Source organism: Paroedura picta, chromosome 1 (genome assembly GCF_049243985.1).
Source record: "Paroedura picta isolate Pp20150507F chromosome 1, Ppicta_v3.0, whole genome shotgun sequence".
NCBI lineage: Eukaryota > Metazoa > Chordata > Lepidosauria > Squamata > Gekkonidae > Paroedura > Paroedura picta.
The window spans coordinates 22313657-22335422 of record NC_135369.1 but is presented as its reverse complement, the minus strand read 5'-3'; the positions used below and the strand labels follow the sequence as shown (position 1 = coordinate 22335422).

Below are 21766 nucleotides of genomic sequence, written 5' to 3'. Positions count from 1 at the left end.
CAGTCTCCAATAAAATTGAGATGGTGATATCGAAAATACAGGAGCACAAATATGTGTTTTTAGAAAAACTGACATCAGAATGGAATTCCATTGGAGGTTTCATGCATCCCTAATGCGAGGGTGCATACAAGAAGGGTGTAGATACTTATTGAGTTGCAAACATTCCAAAACTGTGAAACTCTTTTCTAGTGTTACAGTACAAGTGTTAGTATTTCCCAAGTGTATGGCATCCTTTTATAGACAACATTTTACAATTAGCAGTTTCCTGTGCTGATTTGTCCTGTTGTCATTTTTATAATGTGTTCTTATCATTAGGATGTAACAAATTAGAAAAGTCTGCAAATGTTTTTTCCCCAAAAAATTGCTTTCCTGCAGCATGGAGCCAATGAAGACTGCGTAGATGGGGAGAATCGTACACCACTGCACTGGGCGGGTAAGATCCCCCCCCCCAAAGATGCAACACTACCTGCATTAAAAATCATTTAAGAAACTATATCGTATGCAGTTGGATTGCCAGTCTAGGAGCTGGAAGAGCCAGGTTCAAGTCCCCATGCAAACATGGAAGATCCCTTGGGTCGGTCACTGTCTTTCAGTTTGATCAACCTCACAGGCTGGTTGTTGAGAGGATAAAATGATGGAGGGGAGAACAATATCTTTGGATCACTACCGGGGAGAAAGTCAAAGTTTAAATAAACAGGGCAGTGTTCAGATCCACATGTAAGATGGTGCTCCACATGTTTGAACTCTACCTTGAGAGTCTGTCTCGAAGACTCTGGGGGCGGGGCGAAGGCAGGAGGGAGGAGGATTATTCTTGCCGTCTGATTATGTTTTGGTTTTAATGTTTTATCTTGAGGGGATTCATTTTATGCTGTAGCCCGCTGTGAGATGACTTGTTCGATAGTGGCAGGCAATAAATAGAACAAGCAAACAAACATCTGGAACCGCTTGGTGAGCGGTATCATATTTCACTAAGCCCTTAGTGGGCGGAGACTGGGCAGGGCCAGTCCGGGTGAGGGGCCAATGGGAAGGTGAAAAGCGCCTTCTGACTGGGCCCTCACCAGGATGGACAGCAGTTCTGGCCAGGCAGGTGAGGGCCCAATGGGAAGGTGCTTCCCATTGGGCCCTCCCAGCAACAGCCAGAGCTCTGCCCAGAAGCCAGAATGACCACCGTAAGTAGGCAGTCAGTCTGGCTGCAGGTCTCACCACTGGGGAGGGGGCCAGGAATGGCTTCCCCGGGGCCCTCCAAGACTTTCTCCGGGGCCCTCGAAGGCGCACCGGGAAGCTGCAACGTTGGTGGGGTGAGGGGCAGCCAGGGAGGGCTTCCCCGGGACGGGTGTGCTGGTGGCGGGGCCGGGAGCCCCTTCAAAGCCTGTCCTTAGGGAGAGGCCTTATGGACAGGCTTTGAATCTAGTTTATCCATATTCCTACTAGAGCCCAGTGGGAATCTAGAATCTCATTCCAAACAAGAGATTCCTTCTGCTAACGCTGATCTCTGTCCATCTTGCTGTGAACAACTAAGCAGTTCGCCATGATATCCCTTGGTTTTTCTGCATGTACAGAAACAGCTCAGCTGTACACTCACTTGCCCATTTGGGCCGCAAAACATCCTGCTTCAGGTTCTTGGAAACCTCATGGAACCCATCTGCCAGAACTAAACACAGCCCCGGGCCTGGCCTTGGAACTGCCAGCGAGCAGTTCTGGCGGGAGATGCTGTGGGTGGGATCCACAAATGGAGCATGGATGTTGTTGGGCTGTTATTGCACCTGGAAGCACCACAGTTTAGTCTCCTGAGTGAATACGAATCTTTTCCCTTTAATCACTGGTCCAGAGCATGAGAGGCCTCACCAGTGAAAGGAAACCGTGCCGTTAAGTTACAAGCGATTAACAGTAACCCCAGGACCAAGGCAAGGGATGGACAGAGGAAGTTTGCCCTTGTGTTTTTCTTCGTAGCAACTTCAGTTTTCCTTGGTGGTCTTTCCGTGCAAGGACTAGCCAGGGCCCATTCTGCACATATTGGATAATGCACTTTCAATGTGTTTTTGCAGCTGGAATTTCCTGTGCAGAACAGGAAAATCTACTTCTAATTGGCATTGAAAGTGCATTATCTAATGTGTGCAGAATGGGCCCAGGGCTGACTTCATTTAGTCCCCGAAATCTGACAAGATCAGGCTAGGCTGTGCTATTAGAGATGCTATTGTCAGTTTTACTAGCTAATATTTGAAAACCATGGACAGAAGCAAGCCTTGTTGCTGCTAGGATGCATTGCTGCTAAAAAGTACCCACAGCTCTTGGTCAGAGAAGAGACGGCTTTCTAGAAAAAACCATAACTGTTAACTCTAGCCCCCTCTCCTTTTCACGCACCCCTCCCACACAGCTGTCTCAGGATGTGCATCTAGCGTGTTGCTGTTGTGCGATCAAGAAGCATTCCTGGACGTGACAGACAACGTAAGTCTCTGTAGGATTTCTTTGCTATTCATTTGAGGGATATAGTTCTCCTTTAGAAGCCAAGCCGGAGTCAGACTTGGCTGCTAAAGGCAGGAGGAGACACCACGTATTGTCTGTAGCCAGCAAGAAAAGAATTAATCTTGTTGCTCAGGGGAAAGGGGGAAAGCAATTTGTTAAAAATCTACCAGGCTGATTGTGCTACTTCCCCTGTAATTCTGTTATCTGGCCCCACCTTAGTGGTGGCGCTGCTGATGCTACAGCAGCCGATTTAACACAGCCACCCCTCCGGAATTACGGGGAATCCTTTTCTTCCAACATTTCACAGACCCGAGTTTATTGTTATACCCAAGGTTATAGCACAAGCCCCTTTGCACCCACATGCTGAGAACATAGAGATGCGAGTGTCCTGCATAGTGCAGGGGGTTGGACTAGATGACTCATGAGGTCCCTTCCAACTCTATTATTCTATGATGAAAAATACATACTTGCTTAAGAAAGAGATCATAGGGCAGATGGAGAAACAGTCTCAGGGGGGCCCTGTTTGGAGAAGCCCATGTGTTCCCTTGGATAGATGTAGGTTCCCTACCAAGTCCCATAGGGCCCCCAGGAGTGTTTCAAGCGGGAAGATGATGCAGGGGGGGGAAAGGCTGAAGGGTGCACTGTAGTTCTGATATGAACTTGGAGACCACACTCATGGGAATGGAGGAGAAACCATAATTCACAGGTGATCATGCTGTACCAAAAATGGTAGTTAGTGAAGGTCACTTCAAGGCCTTCTATAACATGTGAAGAACAATTTGAGCAGGATCCCTCCTGGGCAAAAACTGAGGCAATGATTGAGCAGAGAGGGGATCAGGTAATTGGGGTTGACCCTAATAAAGATGGAAAACTGTAGAACATGTTAACCCCCCCGACTTTCTGGACCAAATGTAGGCTTGAATCCAAGCAGTAAGTAAAGAACCAGGAAATCAGTATCACTGTATTCCATTGTTGTTTCTCTCAACAGTTGACTCTTGAAATGCTCCTAGGTTGCCAGCCTCCAGGTGGTGGCTGGAGATCTGCTGGGATTACAAGTGATCTCCAGGCAACAGAGATCAGTTCCCCCTGAGCAAATGGCTGCTTTGGAAGGTGTATGGCAGGGGTAGTCACATGCTGGCAGGGGCTCATGGGAATTGAAGTCCATGGACATCTGGAGGACCACAGGTTGACTACCCCTGCTCTATGGCATTGGACCCCTCTGAAGTCCCTCCCCTCCCCAGACCCCACCTCCTAAAGCTCCATGTCCCAACCCAAAAGTGGCAAACCTCTGCACCCGTCTTGATCCGCGTTCAACAATTTCTATCCACCCTTGTTGAACACATGTGCTTGTGGCAATTCATCTCATAGATACATGTAAATATTCAAAATTAGGTGATCTCTTGAAAGGAAACCAAAAACAACAACAACAATACACAAAACCTTCCCCTGGATATTAGAACAAGTCCATGCCAGCCCAGAGAGACAATATTTCTGGGGCCACTTAAAAGTTCAAAGGGGCACTATGAACAAAGGCGTTGTAGGTAGGATTGTCAGATCTTGGTTGGGAAATAACTGGAGATTAGAGGCTGGAAAGGACGGGGTTTGGGGGTAGAGGGACCTCAGCTGGGGTCGCTCCACCTATAGAGTCCACCCAGTAAAGAGTCCACCTATAGAGGCCACCCACTAAAGCAGCCATTTTCTCCAGGAGAACTGATCTTGATAATCTGGAAATAGATCTCTAGGCGCCCCCTGGAGGTTCACAACCCTAGTTGCAGGCCACTAAATTGCTGCTGAGGACCTTGTCCTTTTTATAGGACAGTTCTGATTACCTGTTAGAGTCTAGCAACCAGTAGTCATTCTAAAATTGCAGACTGTACACAAAGATGGAGGCTGTCAGGGTCAACTCTCTGTGCATTCAAAATTGCCTCCTGTCCCCAAATCTTGTGACCACAAATCTTTGGGGCAAGTGTATAATTTTCTTTTATGGGGACTGTAGGTACAATTAGAGACACCTCTTTGGGTAACTAGGAACTATTTAATGCCACCTGTCCGGAATGTCTAGGGCAAACCTAGCCCAATCAAATAACAAAAACGGACCGTGCACTGTAGTGGCCAGACTAGAGTGTCCGTCTGGTAGATCCAGATTTGAATCCATGTAAGGTCACTTGGTGACCTTGGGCCAGTGCCACACTGTCATCCAAACCTACCTCAGAAGTTTGTTCTGAGGATGAAACGGGGGAGACAAGAATGATGTAAGCCTCTTTGGGTCATCTGCAGGGTATCAACGAAGTCAATAGATAAATTTCAGCTCGTAATCAAGCATTGGTTACTTAGTGCACCGAAACCTGAAATCACTTTGTCGCCTCCTAAGGAATAGTTAATGGGTTTGGGTCCTGTCCCCCCCCCAAAAGTAAAGACTTGAAAAACAAGCTGCCTCTCCACTAAATGACTGGAGACCATGCTGATTTTTTTTATTTTTCATTTTAACCACAAAGTAAGGCTCCTAACTTCTTTTCTCTGTCTCTCTCTCTCCCCCTCCTTCCAGAACGGCCAGACACCTTTGATGGTTGCCGCTCAGGGGAACCATCCTGCCATCTGCTCACAGTTGCTCCAGAGGGGGGCCAAAGTTGACCTCACTGACACAGATGGAAAGTGAGTCTCTTGTCTCCTGTGCAGTTGTGAAAAAAGTGGCTGTTTCTAATCTGGAGAATGGGGTTTGATTCCCCTCTCCTCCACATGCAGCCAGCTTGGGTGACTTTGGGCCGGTCACAGTTCTCTCAGAGCTCTCTCAACCCTACCTACCTCACAGGGTGTCTGCTGTGGGGAGAGGAAGAGAAAGGTGATTGTAAGCTGCCTTGGGATTCCTTCAGGTAGAGAAAAGAGGGATATAAAAATAGACAAATTCTTGTCTGTCTGGCATGACCAGAGGATGGGATCATCTGGATGGAATCCTCAACAGGATCGACAAGAGGAGGAACTCCCAGGAGGGAACAGTCCTAAGTAGGAATGGGCATGAACTGCAAGCTTGTGGTTCAGTTCATGGTTTGTTGCTGACCCGTAACAGATATGCCGGTTTGCAAAGAAGCTGTTTCATACGGTTTGTGAGCCATTTAAACCAAACAGCTGAGCAGAAGATTCCGTCCCATAGCTGATAAGTTTCAATGGCTCCACTGAATCCTCTGGTTCGGCTCCCTCCGAATGCAGCAGGGAGAAGACTGGGATGGTTTAAAGGCTCACAGCTCTTTAAAGGCTCCCAAGCCGGTAACCCCTGGAGTGGCAGTATGCAAGTCCAAATAAATAAATAAACCTTCCTGTGTGTGTGTGCGCACATGCATGCATGCGCGTGTTTAGGAGCAAAACCAGGGCGTGAAATATGGGTGACTTTGGGCCAGTCACAGGGTGAAGTGCCTTCCAGAGAGGGTCTCTTTCTTGTTGCCATGGTGAGCCATGGCTAGCAGAGTAAAGGCACTTAACCCCTTTGATTTTAAATCCTGCTCTCTGTTCCCTGTGAAAGTCTGTGGAGAGCTAAAAGCAGGGTTTAAATTCCTCCCAGCGGAAAGCTGAAGGGAGCAGAAAGCAGTGGTGGTTTAAATGGCTCTGAGCATGCAAAAAGCCACGGGGAGCAGAAAAGAGTGGCAGGAAGCTGAGTGGCAGGAAGCTCCCAGAGTAGCTGAGTAGTTGAAAAAGATTAGCTGAGTGGCAGGAAGCTCCCAGATATTCAGCTGTTTTTCGTGAAGAATTATGAGCTACCATGTATTGTGCCAAAACTAGTCAAAGTTTGTCCCAGTTCTTCAATTCATGAACTTTGCGAACCCCAAACAGACCAAAATTGGTGACAAACTTTATTTTGTCTTCTGGTTCGTGCCCATCCCTAGCCATAAGAGCCTTGCTAGATCGGTTCAAAGGGCCATCTCATCCATAACACTGTCTACTCTTAGGAAGCATGAATTGTGAAAGGGATGAGCCCCTCGTCTTCCTACCCCCTCCAGGCCCATCACTGGCCATTTTGGGAGGGAGGGCAGGTCAACATATATGGCCATATCACTCGATAATTAAAATTAAAAAAAAATTAAATTCTTACCCAGTTGGTGAGACCCTTCTGGGACCATCATTAAATCCCAGGGTTTCACCCAACCCTGGTTGAGAAAGCCTGCTACAGGCATGACCTCTTGTTGCTCTGCCTGCCACTGAGAAATCTTCTCCTTCTCCTCTGTATAGAACGGCCCTCATTCTAGCTTGCAAGAGTGGCAGCTTGGAATCCACTCAGTTGCTTCTGCAGAATGGGGCCAATGTACGGCTGGTGGATAAGACAGGCCGTGATGCCCTCTACTATGCTACACAGACCAAGAGCCGACCCCTGAAGCGCTTGCTTCGGAGTGCCCTGAAGAAGTGGAAAAAAAGAGGTAAGGGGCAGATTGCATGTGTGTATGCCATGCACTTTTCCTGCAAGTGCTCTTTTGTTGTTGTTCCCCAGCAAATGTGTTTCCTTAATGCAGAACGGGACCTCCCATTTACCAACCCCCAGTTCATTTCCCATTCCCAAGGAACTGAAGAATGGGAATAAAAATTTCTTCCAGATAGGAAGGCTCTAGGAATTCCCCTAGTTGCTATGGTTAAGACCATAGAGATTAAGGGATGTAGCCTAGAGCATTGTCCAGAATTGACCATACTCTTACAGCTCCATATATACCAGGCATTGTCTTCCAAAGGTCCCATCATTTGATGAGTGATAGGAATCCTAGCACAGTCACAGGCATACTTCAGGCATAATGTAAAACCATGATTTAATGATGGCTAACTTGTGAAGCCAGCTTCAGATCTCGACTTCAGATCCTAGAATGATGGACCCTAAGAAAACTTAGTTAGTGGGGATCCTCAGCATGCTAATTGCAATAGTAATATAATTGTGTGCCATCAAGTTACAACTAACTCATGGCGACCCCAGAACCATAGGCTTTTCAAGGCAAGAGATGAGCAGAGGCAGTTGGCCATTGCCTGCCTCTGCATAGCAACCCTGGTCTTCTTGGTGGTTTCCCATCCAAATGCTGTGGCTGACTCTGCTTAGGGTGTAGTCTGCCCAGGGCTTTTTATCCACTCCCAGATCTACTAAATCCCTGCAGTCTACACTGAATTCGATTTCCACTTTGGGCGCTTTAAATTTTCCATCTGCAACAGGCATGATTGATTGGTGGTGACCCTACGTTTTCTCCCCGATATCCTGGAGTGGATATAAACCTCAATATTTCAAATACCGCGATGAGTAAATGTGCAGATTTCTGCTTTTTGCGAATTAACTTCTTTCTCCCTGCCTGGTAGCAAAGCAGTCTTCCCTGATTGGCCAGGGCATCAGTTCAAAGACTTCCTGGTTCCCGGCTGCAAGGCTTCCCTTAAAGTGACCGCGCTTCAGAAGCCCTAACTTCTCTCAGCAGAGATTTGCCTCTTGTTATTTCCCTCTCCTCTGCTGTCTCCAATCCCCCCCCCCCCGTTGAAGAAAAGAAAGAGACTCCTACTGCAATTGGCACTCTTCCCCGTTCTGAGCTTCCCCAATCAAACTTTCTGTTTCAATTGTGTGTGTGTGTGGGGGGGGGGGATAGAGGAAGATCCAAGTTTAAATCGATTTGAGTTCAGCAGGATCCACAATGGAGAAAAACAAAATAAGTGCAGAATCAGCCTAGGTTTCAGATGCTAACAAGATCAGTCACACTGGCAACTGCTAATCAGTTCTTAGGTTAGATTAATTGATCGAAACATTGCAATCAATCAAAAAGATCTGGAACTCAAAACAAAACAAGATTGGTTGAGTGCTTTGGTCTGTTTGTGTCTTGAGTATAACAAATTTTGTTTCTCCATTTCCACAGAGAGTGGCGGCTTTGACTGCTTGTCAGAGATGGGCTCACAGGTAAGGAAATCCTCAATCCACAGGAGAGGGACCATTAGATTCTCAGCAGGAGATTGTTGTTGTTGGGTGCGAAGTCTTGCCCGACCCATCGCGACCCCATGGACAATGATCCTCCAGGCCTTCCTGTCCTCTGCCATTCCCCGGAGTCCATTTAAATTCACACCTACTGCTTCAGTGACTCCATCCAGCCGCCTTATTCTCTGTTGTCCCCTTCTTCTTTTGCCCTCAATCGCTCCCAGCATTAGGCTCTTCAGGGAGTCCTTCCTTCTCATGAGGTGGCCAAAGTAATCCACTGGAGAAGGAAATGGCAAACTACTCCAGTATCTTTGCCATGAAAACCCAATGGACAAGTTCAGCAGGAGATACTCCATGGTTATATCTCAGCAGCTGCCCAAATGCATTATTCTCTCTTTGCCCCGCATCCCAGGGATGCTACTGAAAACCATTGTCTGAAGGCAAGCCACTGAGTTCCCCTCCTGATGATTCTTTTTCAAGAGATTTTAAAATCTGTTCCCAGATGGCTGTCCCTTTTCTTGGCTCGCACATTTATGGTTTTGCTCTCCTATGATGCTAAACCCTTGTTTTATGCTGTGAATAAGCCTTATTATGAAGTCTGTTTTGAGCCTTTATTGTGTACTTGGCTGGCAGGTGCACATGGGTTATTTCGGAGCTTTTAGTCACCCACACGTGATTACATCTGAATTCACCAGCCAGATTTGCTTTACAAACTGGTATTTCAGCCTGGGAACAAACCAGGTTTAGGGATCCTGATTAGGAGTCCCAGTACAGACTGAAGATTACTGGCTTAGAACTGATGGCAAATTATGCTTTACCGAAAACCTGGAAATAGGTTCATGCTGCATGGCAGGAGAAGGAGGCAGGCAGGGATTGCATGAGCAAACCCCCCTCCCCTGGCTCATTAAAGGTTTGTTCATATAATTACAGATGAACCAGCCACATCTGACAATTCCCTGGAGAATGAGCTATTGATCTTGCTCACCACTGCAGTACCCTTGAGATTAGCCTCCACATTGTTCTAGAAGGGATGCGGTGAAATTAATTGCCGGAGGTTTCAAGGTCCAAACAGAGTACAACTTTGCACAATGCATATTTAATTTGTTCCGGAAGGGTAGCTGCATTTGTCTGCTGTGACCAAAACCAATCCATGACTGAAGGGATCCTTCCCGAGGGCATCTATATACAACTATCAGCCCAATGGTATATTAGAGGAGTCCGAGCCTGCTGTTGCACAGGCATTCATCCTGGACCAAACACCAGCTTCCCTAGGTGATTCTATGGGGTTGCCCTTGAAAACAATCTGGGAACCTCAGCTTGGTCAGCTTGTTCAAACTGTAGCTGCCAGTGACAGGATGCAAGGATCGTATCACCCCACTGCGGGAAGATTTGCACTGGTTGCCCATTCGTTTCCAATCCCAGTTCAGAGACCTCGTTCTTGTCTTGAAAGCCCCCAATGGCATGGGGCCAGGGTGCTAGAAGGACCGCACCCTCCTCTACTGTCCATCCTGCCAGTTAAGATCTGAAGAAGAAAAGTTGGCTCTTATATGCCACTTTTCTCTACCCAAGGAGTCTCAAAGCGGCTTTCAACCACCTTTCCTCTCCCCACAACAGACACCCTGTGAGGGAGGTGAGGCTGAGAGATCTCTGGTTTTCCTGCTTGGTCAGAACAGCTTTATCAGTGCTGTGGCCAGCCCAAGGTCCCCCAGCTGGCTGCATGTGGGGGAGTGCAGAATCAACCCCCCCTTGCCAGATTAGAAGTCCGCACTCCTAACCAAGCTGGATCTTTTAATACCATTTTAGTCTGGAAATTTTAAGATTTCAGTGATTTGTTTTTATTGTCTGTACTTTTATGCTGGGCTTGTTTTTCCCCCAACGCGGGGTTATGATATCTTTTTCTTTCCATTGTTTTTTTTTTTTTTGTAAGCTACTTCAGGCAGACTCCTGGAGAGGCGGCATAGATTTTTTTAAAAAAATAAAATAAATAAAAGGCACATTGGGAACAGTGGAAAAGGGGTACAATCCCTCTTGGCACAGCAGGTGGCATCAGCCTGGAATCGTCTAAGCCCCAGCAAGTGCCTTTTGGGCATTATTGGAGTGTGTGTGTGTATTTTACATAGGGCCACTAATTAAACTGACTTTAATTGATTGCCCTATGTAATTGATCTCCCCATTAAAATACCAATTATGGACTAAAAATATTTGGCAGGTGCATCAACAACCTCCTTCAGAAGTTCTCTGAATAATTTGGTCCATTTTTCCTGGGTTAATAATGAATCATATGTAGGGTGGGGGAGAAGTCCCCCCATCTGTCAAACAGAGGATATGTCTATCAGTGGCTACTAGCCATTATGACTGAGGGGAACCTCCACATTCTGAGGCAGTTAGCAGTTAGCCAACATTAGGAAACGACCTTGGACTCTAAGCCCTGTTGTCGGCCCTTCAGAAGAACTGGTTGGCCAGTGTGTTAGACAGGATGTTGGACTAGATGGATTACTGGTTTGATCCAACAGGGCTCTACTGCTGTTCTTATGTTCTTAAATCAATATACCATTTTATAATGTTTTGACTGTGGTTTTAGGTTCTGTCTGAGAGTGGCAAAGATACTGATGTAAGTAGCCTGACCCTCCAGAGCGAGAGAGGAGAAGAGAGCGACGATGAAGATGAGGAAGAAAACGCAGAACTGAAAGAATGGAGAAGTCGCTACCGAGAGGAGAAGATGAAGGTCATCCAACTGGAGCTGCAGTTGGCCCAGAAGTCAAAAGAGTGCGCTGGCCTCTCAGAAGGATGTAAATCGATCAAGGAAAGGGTGTGGGACCAGGTCCAAGAGATTAACCAGCTCCTTCCTGAAGGGAGCAACAACAGCCGGGACTGGGAGGAGCTGAGCAAGAGGTACAGCTGTGACCTTTCGGAGGAAGACTATTACCTCAGCCTTTTGGCCGAGCAAGTACAGGAACTCAAGAGGAGGAAGAACCAACAAGAAGATCAGGAGAAACGGCATGTGGAGACCCAGACGGCGGAAGCAGAAAAAGAAGAGCCAAAGTCTCTGGTGCTCCAAGAGGAGAGAATGCGGTGGCCTGGCGAAGAGGAGGAGGAAGAGAAGAAACGGCAGCAGATGGAAGTGAGGCGACTTCAGGCCGAAGTGGCCGGGGCCCTTGAGGAGAAGGCAAGTGCTGCACAGAGGGTGCAAGAAATGGAGGGCCACATGGAGAACATGAGAGCGGTGATCAGCGTCTATGAAGCCAAGAAAAAGTCACAGAGCGGGGCGCTGAAGTCCCTGGAGGCCCGCGTGGCTGATCTGGATGCTGAAAACCAGCAGTTGCGTGGTCTACTGGCCAAGAATTTGGGGGAGATTGAGCAAGGGGGGAAACAGAACACAGGCTTCCCCAGGGATAAAGTATCCCAGTTTTTCACCGAGATGGAGGAGGAGTACTTGAGAGTGCAGAAGGAAAACTCCATAATCTTGACCGAGAACGAGGCCTTGAAAACAGAAGCCGACGAAGCTATCAGAATCAATCTCCAGTTCCAGGCAGTGCCAATAGGGACGGTCAGGAGAAGTGTGGCTGCTTGGATGAAGGTAACCGCAGGCCTAGAGAATGCCCTGGCCAAGTTGGAGCAGGTTAACTCCCGCTTTCTGGAGAAAATCAGGCCTCTTCGGGAAGCCATTTTGGCCTCTCACTCGGGAGTTGTGGTTAACGGCACGGACCATCAGGGGAAAGATCTGGACAATGTTGAGCGAGGGAAGAGCCAGCTGCCGGAAGAAATCTATGGGCAGGTCAAACTCAGAGTGAAGACTGACAGGGGGGACAGCAAGTCCCGTTCGAGTCGAAGGAGCTCCGACCTGGAGAAAGAGGTGTGGGATCTCAAGCAGAATAACAGCAGCCTTGTGAAAGAGCTGGCTCAGCTGAGCAGGGAGAGGGAGAAGCTACAAGAGGAGCTCCACAGGTTGTTCCATCCTAAGGAGGAACCGCCTCAGCCAGATGCCACGGGGAGCTTGGTGGTGGAGGAGCTGAAGCGGACCGTTGACTCCTTGTCTGTACAGCTCTCGGCTGAGAAGGAAGAGTCAAAGAAGCTGCAGGTGAAACTGGAGGCCCAGAGAAAGGAGATGGGGGTTGTGAGAGACAGCTTCCTCAAACAGATGACCAAAGAGGTCAGCAGCACGGGGAATGAAAACCTGGGCAATAACATTCTGAGGGAGCTGCACTGGAAGCTCGACAACGTTGTGAAGAAGCAGAACGAAGCCTTGCAGCTGGTATCTGAGATGGAAGAAGAGAGCCACGCCTTTGCGACCGACAGAACGCACTTTGCCGACCACAACGGCCTCAGCCCCTTCGCGGCAGAGGAAAAGGCTTGGCGGGAAATGTACGCTGAGGCCTCCGACGCCATTGCTGATAATTGGAAAGTCAGACAGCGGATGAACGAGCTGGAGAAAGGCCTGCAGGAGCTGAAGGAGCTGTATGAAGCAGCCCAGGCCTCCCTGCTCGGGATGGGCGAAGAAGGGGCCACGATGAAGCAGCTCATCCACCGGCTCACCATCAAGATGGCCGAGCTGCGCCACGAGGAAGAGGAAGCTCTCCGGAAGCACGAGAAGGTCCGTGGCATGCTGTCCCTGAGAGCCCAAGCCTTGGGAGAACAGCTGTCTGCCCTGCAGGAGAAGTATGAGAAAGCAACTGGGGAATCGGCCCAACACAAGGAGTCACTCACTTTTGAGCGGCAGAAGAACAAGGAGCTGCTAGCCGAGGCAGCTGAGCATGAGGAGGAGGTGGACGAACTGAGAGGGAAGTCCCAGCGGTTGGAGATTTCGGTGGACAAGTTGAACAGGAAGGTGGAGGAGCTGACCAAGACCTGCCAGGACCGAGAAGGAAGGGTATGAAACACTCAATTCTGATATCTTATTTGGCATCCTTCAGAAGATCTCTGGGTCTTTTGGGTCCATTTTTCCTGGGTTAATAACCAATCGCATGTGGGGTAAGTGAGAAGCCCATCTTTCAAATGAAGGATACATCTGTCAGAAGCTTCTAGCCACGGTGATGTATAAATAACGCTCCCTCTAAGGCTAACCACTGTTCAACCCAAACTATATCCAAGGTAACCCTAACCCTAGTATTAACCCCAATGGGAATCCATAATTTTACATGTTTCTGACATGTCAAATAATGTAAAAAATATTTATACATCCCTTGGCCTTTCATAATCGTCCCTCTGACTCTTCTCTAATCGTAATGTTCCCTCTAAGACTAACTGCTCCCCAGCTCGAATTGTACCTAACCCTAACCCTAACCGTAACCATTCAGGGGTTCATGTGCCCTCAGGGAGCTCCAAAGGGATCTGTGGCCTTTCCCCTCCTTCTTTAATGGACATAGCCACAAACTAGGGAACTGGCCACTTCCACTGCTTTCCCCCGTGTGAGTTCCCCTGTGGTTTCTGTGTTTAGGAGGGGGGTAAAGCCTGCATGCTTACCCACAGCTTAAACTGCCTCCTGTTTCTCTCCCCCCTCAGTCCTCTTTGAGCCTGCCTGCTAACACAGGTAGTGACGTCACTTCCAGGGTCATGTCATTTCCGGGGTCATGAAAAGGAGGCATTTGTTTGTTTGTTTGTTCATTCCTGCATTCATTCAATTTTTAGTCCGTCTCTCTCAAACACTCAAGGTGGGTTACGTCAACAACCTCGTTAAAACCCTCTTGCGTAAAAACATCACAACCCCAGCAAACACGCAACCCCCAGGGGAGGTCGCTTGATGTTATAGAGTAGTGGGGGGGGGGCTAGATCTTAATCTTAACCTTTCAGCCTTATGCGGGGCCTGCAAAATGGAGCTCTTCCGCCAGGTCTGTGGCTGAGGCCCCCTGATTGAAGGTTCCGCCATGTTTACTGCTGTGGTTGTTTTTTGATGTTGTGATTGTTCATTTTAATTGGGGTTTTAATGGGTTTTTAGTTAGACTTTTGTAAACCGCCACGAGCCTCTCGGGAGTGGCGGTTAATAGATTAATGATAATGATCATCATCATCATCATCATCCCAGCCTCAACCGAAGACCTGGCGGAAGAGCTCTGTTTTGCAGGCCCTGCGGAACTTTGATAGCTCTGTCACTTCTAGGCCTCCTTGAAGCCTGAAAAGTTATTTCAGATGCTCCTCCAAGGTTGAAAAAGGCTGCCCTAGGTTGTTAAAATTTAACAGGACAATCTTATATAGAGTTATATCTCCTTGAGACTGTCGAAGTCAATAGGCTTAGAAGAGTCCAAGTCTGCCTAAGATTGCACTGTAATATTTCCATTGTCCTCAGGGGAACAGTACGTGAAAGAACAGTTCACTCTGTGAGCCCATGGTAGACGAGAATCTTTAAATGATATTTGTTCTGCCATTTCCCTGTAGATCAAGAAGTTGTTAAAAGAAACAGAGAAACTTTCCAGTGAAGTCCTTAACCTGCGCAGTGAGCGTGCCCGTCTCCACCTGCAAATCGAGGTGAGTATCTTTGCCATTCAGTTTATAAAATAGGGATGCTGATCCCCAGGTGGGATGTTGGAATCCCCTGGAATTAGAGATCAGTTCCCCTGGAGAAAATGGAGCTGAGATCCCTCCCCACCCCGTAAGAATGAGAATGCATTTCACACAATCTCAGTCTTATGCAGTGAACATACATGTCCCTTTCACTGCCTACGCACATCGTGTGGTCCTGCTTCCAGCTGGGCCATCTTACCATGTGTGTCCACGGGAAGTGTATTATCACCCCAATTTTCTTCACATACCTTGGATAGCAACTAGTTTCACTTTGAAGGGAGGGTGGAAGCCAGGACCCCTGCCCTGCATCCTTCCAAAGTGGATTGTCAGGGCCATTCCGCACAGCGTTAATGTTGCTAAAGTGTTACCATTGTGTAACACGATTTATTCTTCGTTATTCACTATGTCGTACGCAATCTGCAACACTCCTGCAACACTCCCACAAAAATTGCTGCATTGTATAGATTTTTGGGGAATCCACAAAAGTGGATTCCCCCTTAAAAAACCGCTAGACTATTGAGAATGACCTGCAACATATCCGAAAAAGACATTTGCATTTCTTAATACAGCGGTAGCAAGCATGTCCCTCCCTAATCTCTTGCACCTGAGCTTCTGGCGCCACGATCGCCATTCCCCCCCCCTTAAACTGGCCAAAGCAATGAATAAGCAATGCTTCTTTAGCTGAAATCCCTCCCCAAGCAATTGTCCATAAAGTTTCCAAGCACAATACAGCCCCCCATTCAACAATGCCCGTAATTTCAGCCAGAAATAGCACTGGGGAGGGGGGGTTACTTTCAGAGTGTGTAAACAAGTAAGCTCCAGCTCCTAAGCAAGTGAAAAAGGTCTTTCTGATACATCGAATGAACGAATATACGTTGCTACTGGTGTTTTTGTGTTTTTAAAAAACAGTTTTTAAAGGGAAACACGAACACAACATGCTTTAGGATACTTAGGGCTGATCCTGTATGGCCCCTTCCAACTCTATGATTCTATGATTCTAACAGTTAATTGGCTGCTCTGTTTGATTGACGGCCAGGGGAGGGAGGAAGCACGGAAAAATATCGCCTCCTTTTGGCGAGACCGAAAACTTGTGCGTTACAAGAACAGCGCTAGTGGGAGAGCCTTTTTTTCAATAGAACCGGCTGTGTGCGTTACTGAGACCTGCCGCTCTTGCTTCCAGTGCTTTTCAATAGCGTTCAGACTTAGCGAAATTGCTCGTTGTGCGGAATGGCCCTCAGTATCCACCACCACCAGCAGCAGCTGATACATTAAAAAAATTAATCCTAAGAACTATAAAATATGCTCTCTGTAACAGTAGACTGAACACCCAAGTTTTACTAAGCATGGAACAATACAGTTCTAGTTTTGATACTTTTGCAATATGCAAAATCTGTAGTGTGCATGATTCAGGAGCATATAAGAAATGTCATATAAGCATAAAAGCATATAAAAGATGTGTATTTAGCGTAGTTAGAATGGGAACTTCCTGATATTTTTCAAATAATCTCCTCCAGCAACCTGATTGGCTCATTTGGAGACTTCCTGCTCCTTTGAGCGCTGAGTTTGAGTCCAGTGGCATTTCTCACACATGTTTGTCAACTCTCATATACACCCCTCAAAGAGCTTTACACTCTGCTACCTCCAACTGCCTAGCAATCCCTGGCCCCAAGGAAGTTTGCTTGACCTCAGCCAGGGCCAGAGCTTTCTCCATCTTGGACCCCATCTGGTTGAACAAGCTCCCCGTGGAGATCAGGGCCGTAATGGAACTAGAGCAATTCTGCAGGACCTGCAAAAGGGAGCATTTGGCATTTGGTTGAGGCCAATCAGAACCATTCCTTCCTCTGCCCCCCCCCTAGCCCTCCCTCACATCATCACCTGTACAGTCCAACCATGGGGGGAGGGGGCTCAGCATGCCATATTCTGTTCGCTACTGTTCCCTTGTTTACTATTCTATTGTTCTATTGGATACTGTTCTATTGTTATTAATGTTTACTATTATTGTTATTTATAGCCACTGATTTGTCTGTACAGTTCCTGTTCTGGCAAGTTTTATGTAAACTACCCTGAGCCCCAGGGGAGGGCAGTATATCACCAATGTTAAATAAACAAATAAACAAATAAATACTGCGATTCATATATTTTACCAACCTCTTAAATCCATTCTCAGCTGTAACCACCCAGTTACTTAAGCATCTTGACTCTAACTAGCCCTTTCTGGCAACCAGCTCCTCACGTGTAATTATTTTATTGAACCTGAAGCAGTGTGCGTGCACACAAAAGTTTTTACCCAGAAGTAAACTCTGTTGGCCTTAAAGTTGCCCTTGAATTCAAACTTCGTTCTGCTTCTTCAGACCAACATGGATACCCACCTGAATTTATACTCTTGGATTGTGCAAGTGGAAAACTTCTTTCACATGACAAACGGGGATCTCTTGTAGAAGCCCAGCTACTAAAAGAGGGTGAAGTTAATTGGGTGTTGGAATCTCTTCCTCTCCCACCCAATAGTTAATCAAAAGGGAAGGGAACGAGAGAGGTCCAGTGGCAAAACAGAAAAATGTAATCTGATGGGTGGGTGTGTGTGGGCGGCGGGGGGAGACATTCCAGCAGGCAGAAGATCAAAAGGCAGTGGAATAAAGCTATTCCTATACAGTATTGTGCATGCATACCAAATTTTTAAAAGGTGGGTGGAGAATAATGATCATGTGACATCACAGCAGTGAACAGGGGAGGGTTTTACAATGTACATCTTGTGTAAAAGAAAGAAAAAGGATTATTCTGAGCCATCTGGAAGCTCTGTTGGAATAGCAGTTTCATCTGCAATCTCATTGACAACAGGTCCTTCTTGAACAAGCCCCCCCCCCCCCCCCCAGTGTAGAAGCAGCCATCTTCACAAGCAAAAAAGTGGTCTTTGTGCATCTGGGAAGGCACAAAACTCCCATTGCATGTTGGGTACAAAGCCCTCATGTCACCTATCAGCAGACACAAGGAACTTCATGAAATGTAGAGAGACTCGAGGTTCACCTCAGGGGGTGCAGAAAGTCAGTTCTTAGCTCGCTTTCATGGGTATTTTTCAACTCTTCCAGGTCATCCAGAAGAACCATCAAGAGATTGTGTCAATCTACAGAACCCACCTGCTCAATGCAGCTCAGGTAAGAATCCTGGATAAATTGCGTTAGTTCAAGTTGCTAGGGGATACCTAAGCAAAGGCCTGCAGGGATAGCCCTCTGTCCCCACATAAGCACGATGACTGCTGGGTTATTCAAACAGTAGAGCACATGGCAACGGTTTTTCCTCAATAACAGCACTTCAGGTTGTGGTTGGAGGATGTTGTATATGCAGCAAGATTTTCTGTCTTTTCAAGTGGCAATCTCTCTCTCCCCTATGCCCCCTTCTCCCTTTCCTTCTATTTCTTCCTCTGGATTCAGCCTTTTCTTCTGTCTTATCTGATCCTATATGCTGATTCTTGTAGCCTTCTAGCTTTTTCTTTTCTCTTGGGGAGGGAAAGGGGATTACTTGGTCCTTCTCTACTGTTATCAGAGTGTTTCTATAAGATTGATACATTTTAAATAATAAGATGACTGAACACTAATAATTATCCCCGTGTGCAGAAATCTAGCTTCAGGTAAAAGACTGGGCCAGAACATCGTAGTGTGACAGTAGTTTTCTACATATGGGAAGGGATTTTTAAATACACAGGGGCATTCAATTGCACAGTCTCAGTGATACAGACAGCGCAGGGCCCTGACTCTGTTGTGGGCACAGGCTAGCAGTTCTTAAAGGCCGCAGAGCATTGTTTGAGGGTGGAATTTTTCGACTGTACTCGTGGGAATGTATTTTTCCTATTCAGGGTTTCATGGACGAGGAGGTCCATGCGATGCTGCTCCGGATCCTGAGGACGGACGGATGACCAGCCAAGCTTATAAGCCTCCCCCTTTTCTTCCAAGTGAGAATATTGTCTTCTTACATTGCCTCCCTTCCACCTGCCAAGGAAGGCATAAACTTATCCTGCGTTACTCGGGGCTTTGCCTGATCCCCATCAATCTCTCTCACCAAAAGCAGATCTCATCTCCTGCTCTGGTTCACATGAAACCATTTGGTCATAACTTCCTCCAAGTGGCAGGAAGTTCCAAGGGCGGCTTTATTAGGTCAATTGGGTTTGGTTCATAAGGCTCCGTCTTGTGCCTGAGCTGTCTCTGTACGCTTCCTTCCCTTCCTTCCCTCCTCAAGCTTGAATTCCCTTTCTTGCTTCCTCTTTCTTGATGGTTTGGTTGGAATCGCAAACGGTGATTTGTGCAAGCCAGAGACGGCCTGAAATAGCCAAACGACCGTTTGCCAAGAAAGAGAACCTGAGTACATTTGGGATGGGGATGGCGATGGGGAGGAAGAAGTGCAACCACAACCCATTCCTTGCCCTCCCTCCAAACCATGAATGGGAGAATCTCGGGTCTGGAGAATCAACCTCAGGACAGCAGGAAAGTATACGGGGCCTTTTGGGAATGAACCAGAACTGGAAAGAATTCAGGTTCGAGTGGATAATGGTCCAAGCCTTCCTCCTAAAAAACACAACCCTGGATTTCCCCCAACTCTGCTGCTCTCCAATCAATCGTTGCTCTTGGGCCAGAATTCAAATCTGCCAAACAATTCCTTCAGCTCTGTCACCCCCACAGATGATACAAATCCCCATGGGTTATAGGAGATGCTGGCTACCAAAAAGGCATTTGCTCCAGAATCATAGTGCTAGGATATACAAGACCTCCATGAGGCAGAGGATCATTTTGCATACCCAAAGAACTTGCTCGGGATCCTAGCCTAGACATGGCTTCTAAGCAGGTCCATTTCCTTCTGCCACTCTGTGATCATAGGGGATCTCATACCTCTTGGCACCTAGCACATGTTTGTGACACATACCCCTCCCTTCCTCCAAGGAGTTCAGGGCAGCATACATGGTTCTCCCCTTCCTACTTCATCCTCACCACAACTCTGTACGGTAGGTTAGGCTGAGAGAGAAGGAAGAGGAGGGAGGGAGTGACCATGGACATTCAGTGAGCTTCGTAGTAGAGTGGGGAAGAGGGTTCAAGGTTCCCTGTCTGACAGACCAAATTCCCAGGCAGGGTCATGTTTGCACTGCACAGTATAGCATGTGAAGGACACTGAACTTTGCAATGATTTCTCCATTCCAGGATTTAATTCCACTGTGGACAATCATTAGAGAAGAGGAACGCTGGTCGGTTACTTCCACATCCAGAAACTGGTACACTCCTCCGTTGCCGGGAAACAGGAGCCACCTTTAACTTCCAGGACAACCAAAATGCTACATACAGGCTGAGCATTATTATAAGGATTTTCTTAGGGCCACATGGGATGAGACATCCGTCCTCTTTTTCAAAAACTTATTGAATTGTAATCGTGTCCCAATGTTACGAAACTGAAGCGGCAGTGGAGGGGTGTGTATCTGAGTTCTGCACTCGGACACTTCCAATTCTGCAATACAATCCTGCGATTGGAATTCCAGGTGGAAATTAGGCAATGCATACTCGAGCGCACCATTTCCTTGCTTTTTTCTCTCTCTCTGTTCAGCAGACTTGGTAATTTAGAGTGGGGGAAGGAGATTAGAGTGGTAAAAAGGAAGGAAAGGGGCAAATAGGATTGTAGGAAGCAAGGAGCATATCAGGGAGTGACAGAAATGCTGTTAGTCATTGGTGCCATTGGGGTTGGTCTTGTCACTGTTGAGCTAGCCCCAAAGACATTGTGGTGCTTTACATTCAAATACCTCTCCTGCATTCCTTGATGTGGGCTACAGCCCACCGGGACGTTTTCTAGTACATGCCTTGTTGAAATGAATGAGAACTGGGCTAAAGGCCTGCCATTTTTCTCACTGGGGCTTGCGTTTGAAAAATCCTCAGTAGATTGGACCAAAAAGCCTTCTAGTCTTTCTCCTTCCCTTCCCGGCCTATGTATTATTTGTTAAATCTTCAATTAAAGGGGTTTGAACACCTTCAAAGGATTTGTGTTGTCGCTGTTTATCCACGGTTTCCTTTGTTTTCAGTACTTAAAAGGTCACCTTCCGACCTGTGGAAAGTCAAATCAAGGAGGAACATAAGGCCAAAATGCCTTTGACCCACTAACTGGTCTTAACCACGTGACCGCCCCAGCCCCACAAAATGCCTGTTTTGAGCCAAATGAAAGAAACAGAGCGAGTGTCAGTAGATAGAGACTGGCAATAAAGAATAAGGGCGCAAGCTGCTTTCGTGCAGGCACTGTGTCAGAGTGGAAAATTGCCCTGTGGCTCGATACCCTTCCTGCCCCCTGGCAGGAATGCGGCACAAGCCACGCCGGAGGTTGTGTGGTCTGCACATGCCAATTCGGTGCTTAAGAAACCTAACAGAGATCGAAGGTGGGATGGGCAACATTAGCAAGGTCTCATGGACCTCAGTGGCCTGGTGTGCTAGACGCATTATTGTCAAGAGGAAAAGGGGGGGGGGGAGCAGCTGCACGGCAATTTCTCTGCCCGTGCAAGGCTGGCTCATGCTCAAAGCATTGTGGAAAGCCAACGATCCTGCTGCTTTATTATTTGGAAACATTACGAGATTCCTACGCAGAATGTACTTTGTGCTAAGCATTAATACGCAGCAGTCTGTGTGTAGTGACTGAGGGGCACGTGGCACTCTCACACCTGAATTTTTACAGCTCCCCGCATACACACAAAAAACCGCCACAAGGGCCGATTGTCTGATGATGATGCACAAAAGGAGAAGCGCACTGCAGGTTATTTTCTACCTGAAAGACCCTTTTCATAACCTGTGGAAATGGTTCCATGGTCCAAAATCCTATTTATTGTTCTAGGAATTTACACATACTGTATTTGGGTGTTGCAGAAATGAAGAGGAGGAGGGC

General features: G+C 47.3%; 1 protein-coding gene across 3 annotated transcripts in view; it reads left to right on the top strand.

Annotated features, from left to right (window-relative positions):
* ANKRD35 (ankyrin repeat domain 35) overlaps positions 1 to 20867 on the top strand; it is a 49706-nt gene extending 28839 nt beyond the window's left edge. For 2 of the 3 annotated variants that reach the window (XM_077326705.1, XM_077326720.1), the window contains 9 exons: positions 376 to 433; positions 2375 to 2445; positions 5009 to 5115; positions 6682 to 6866; positions 8322 to 8362; positions 10959 to 13244; positions 14747 to 14836; positions 17956 to 18021; positions 20053 to 20867. In XM_077326705.1, the coding sequence (XP_077182820.1) occupies positions 376 to 433; positions 2375 to 2445; positions 5009 to 5115; positions 6682 to 6866; positions 8322 to 8362; positions 10959 to 13244; positions 14747 to 14836; positions 17956 to 18021; positions 20053 to 20163 (3015 nt within the window). In that variant the 3' untranslated portion in view covers positions 20164 to 20867. Of the gene's footprint in view, positions 1 to 375; positions 434 to 2374; positions 2446 to 5008; positions 5116 to 6681; positions 6867 to 8321; positions 8363 to 10958; positions 13245 to 14746; positions 14837 to 17955; positions 18022 to 18719; positions 18816 to 20052 lie in introns of all 3 variants that reach the window. The other variant, XM_077326712.1, reaches the window with a different exon arrangement.
* Positions 20868 to 21766: the final 899 nt, after the last annotated feature.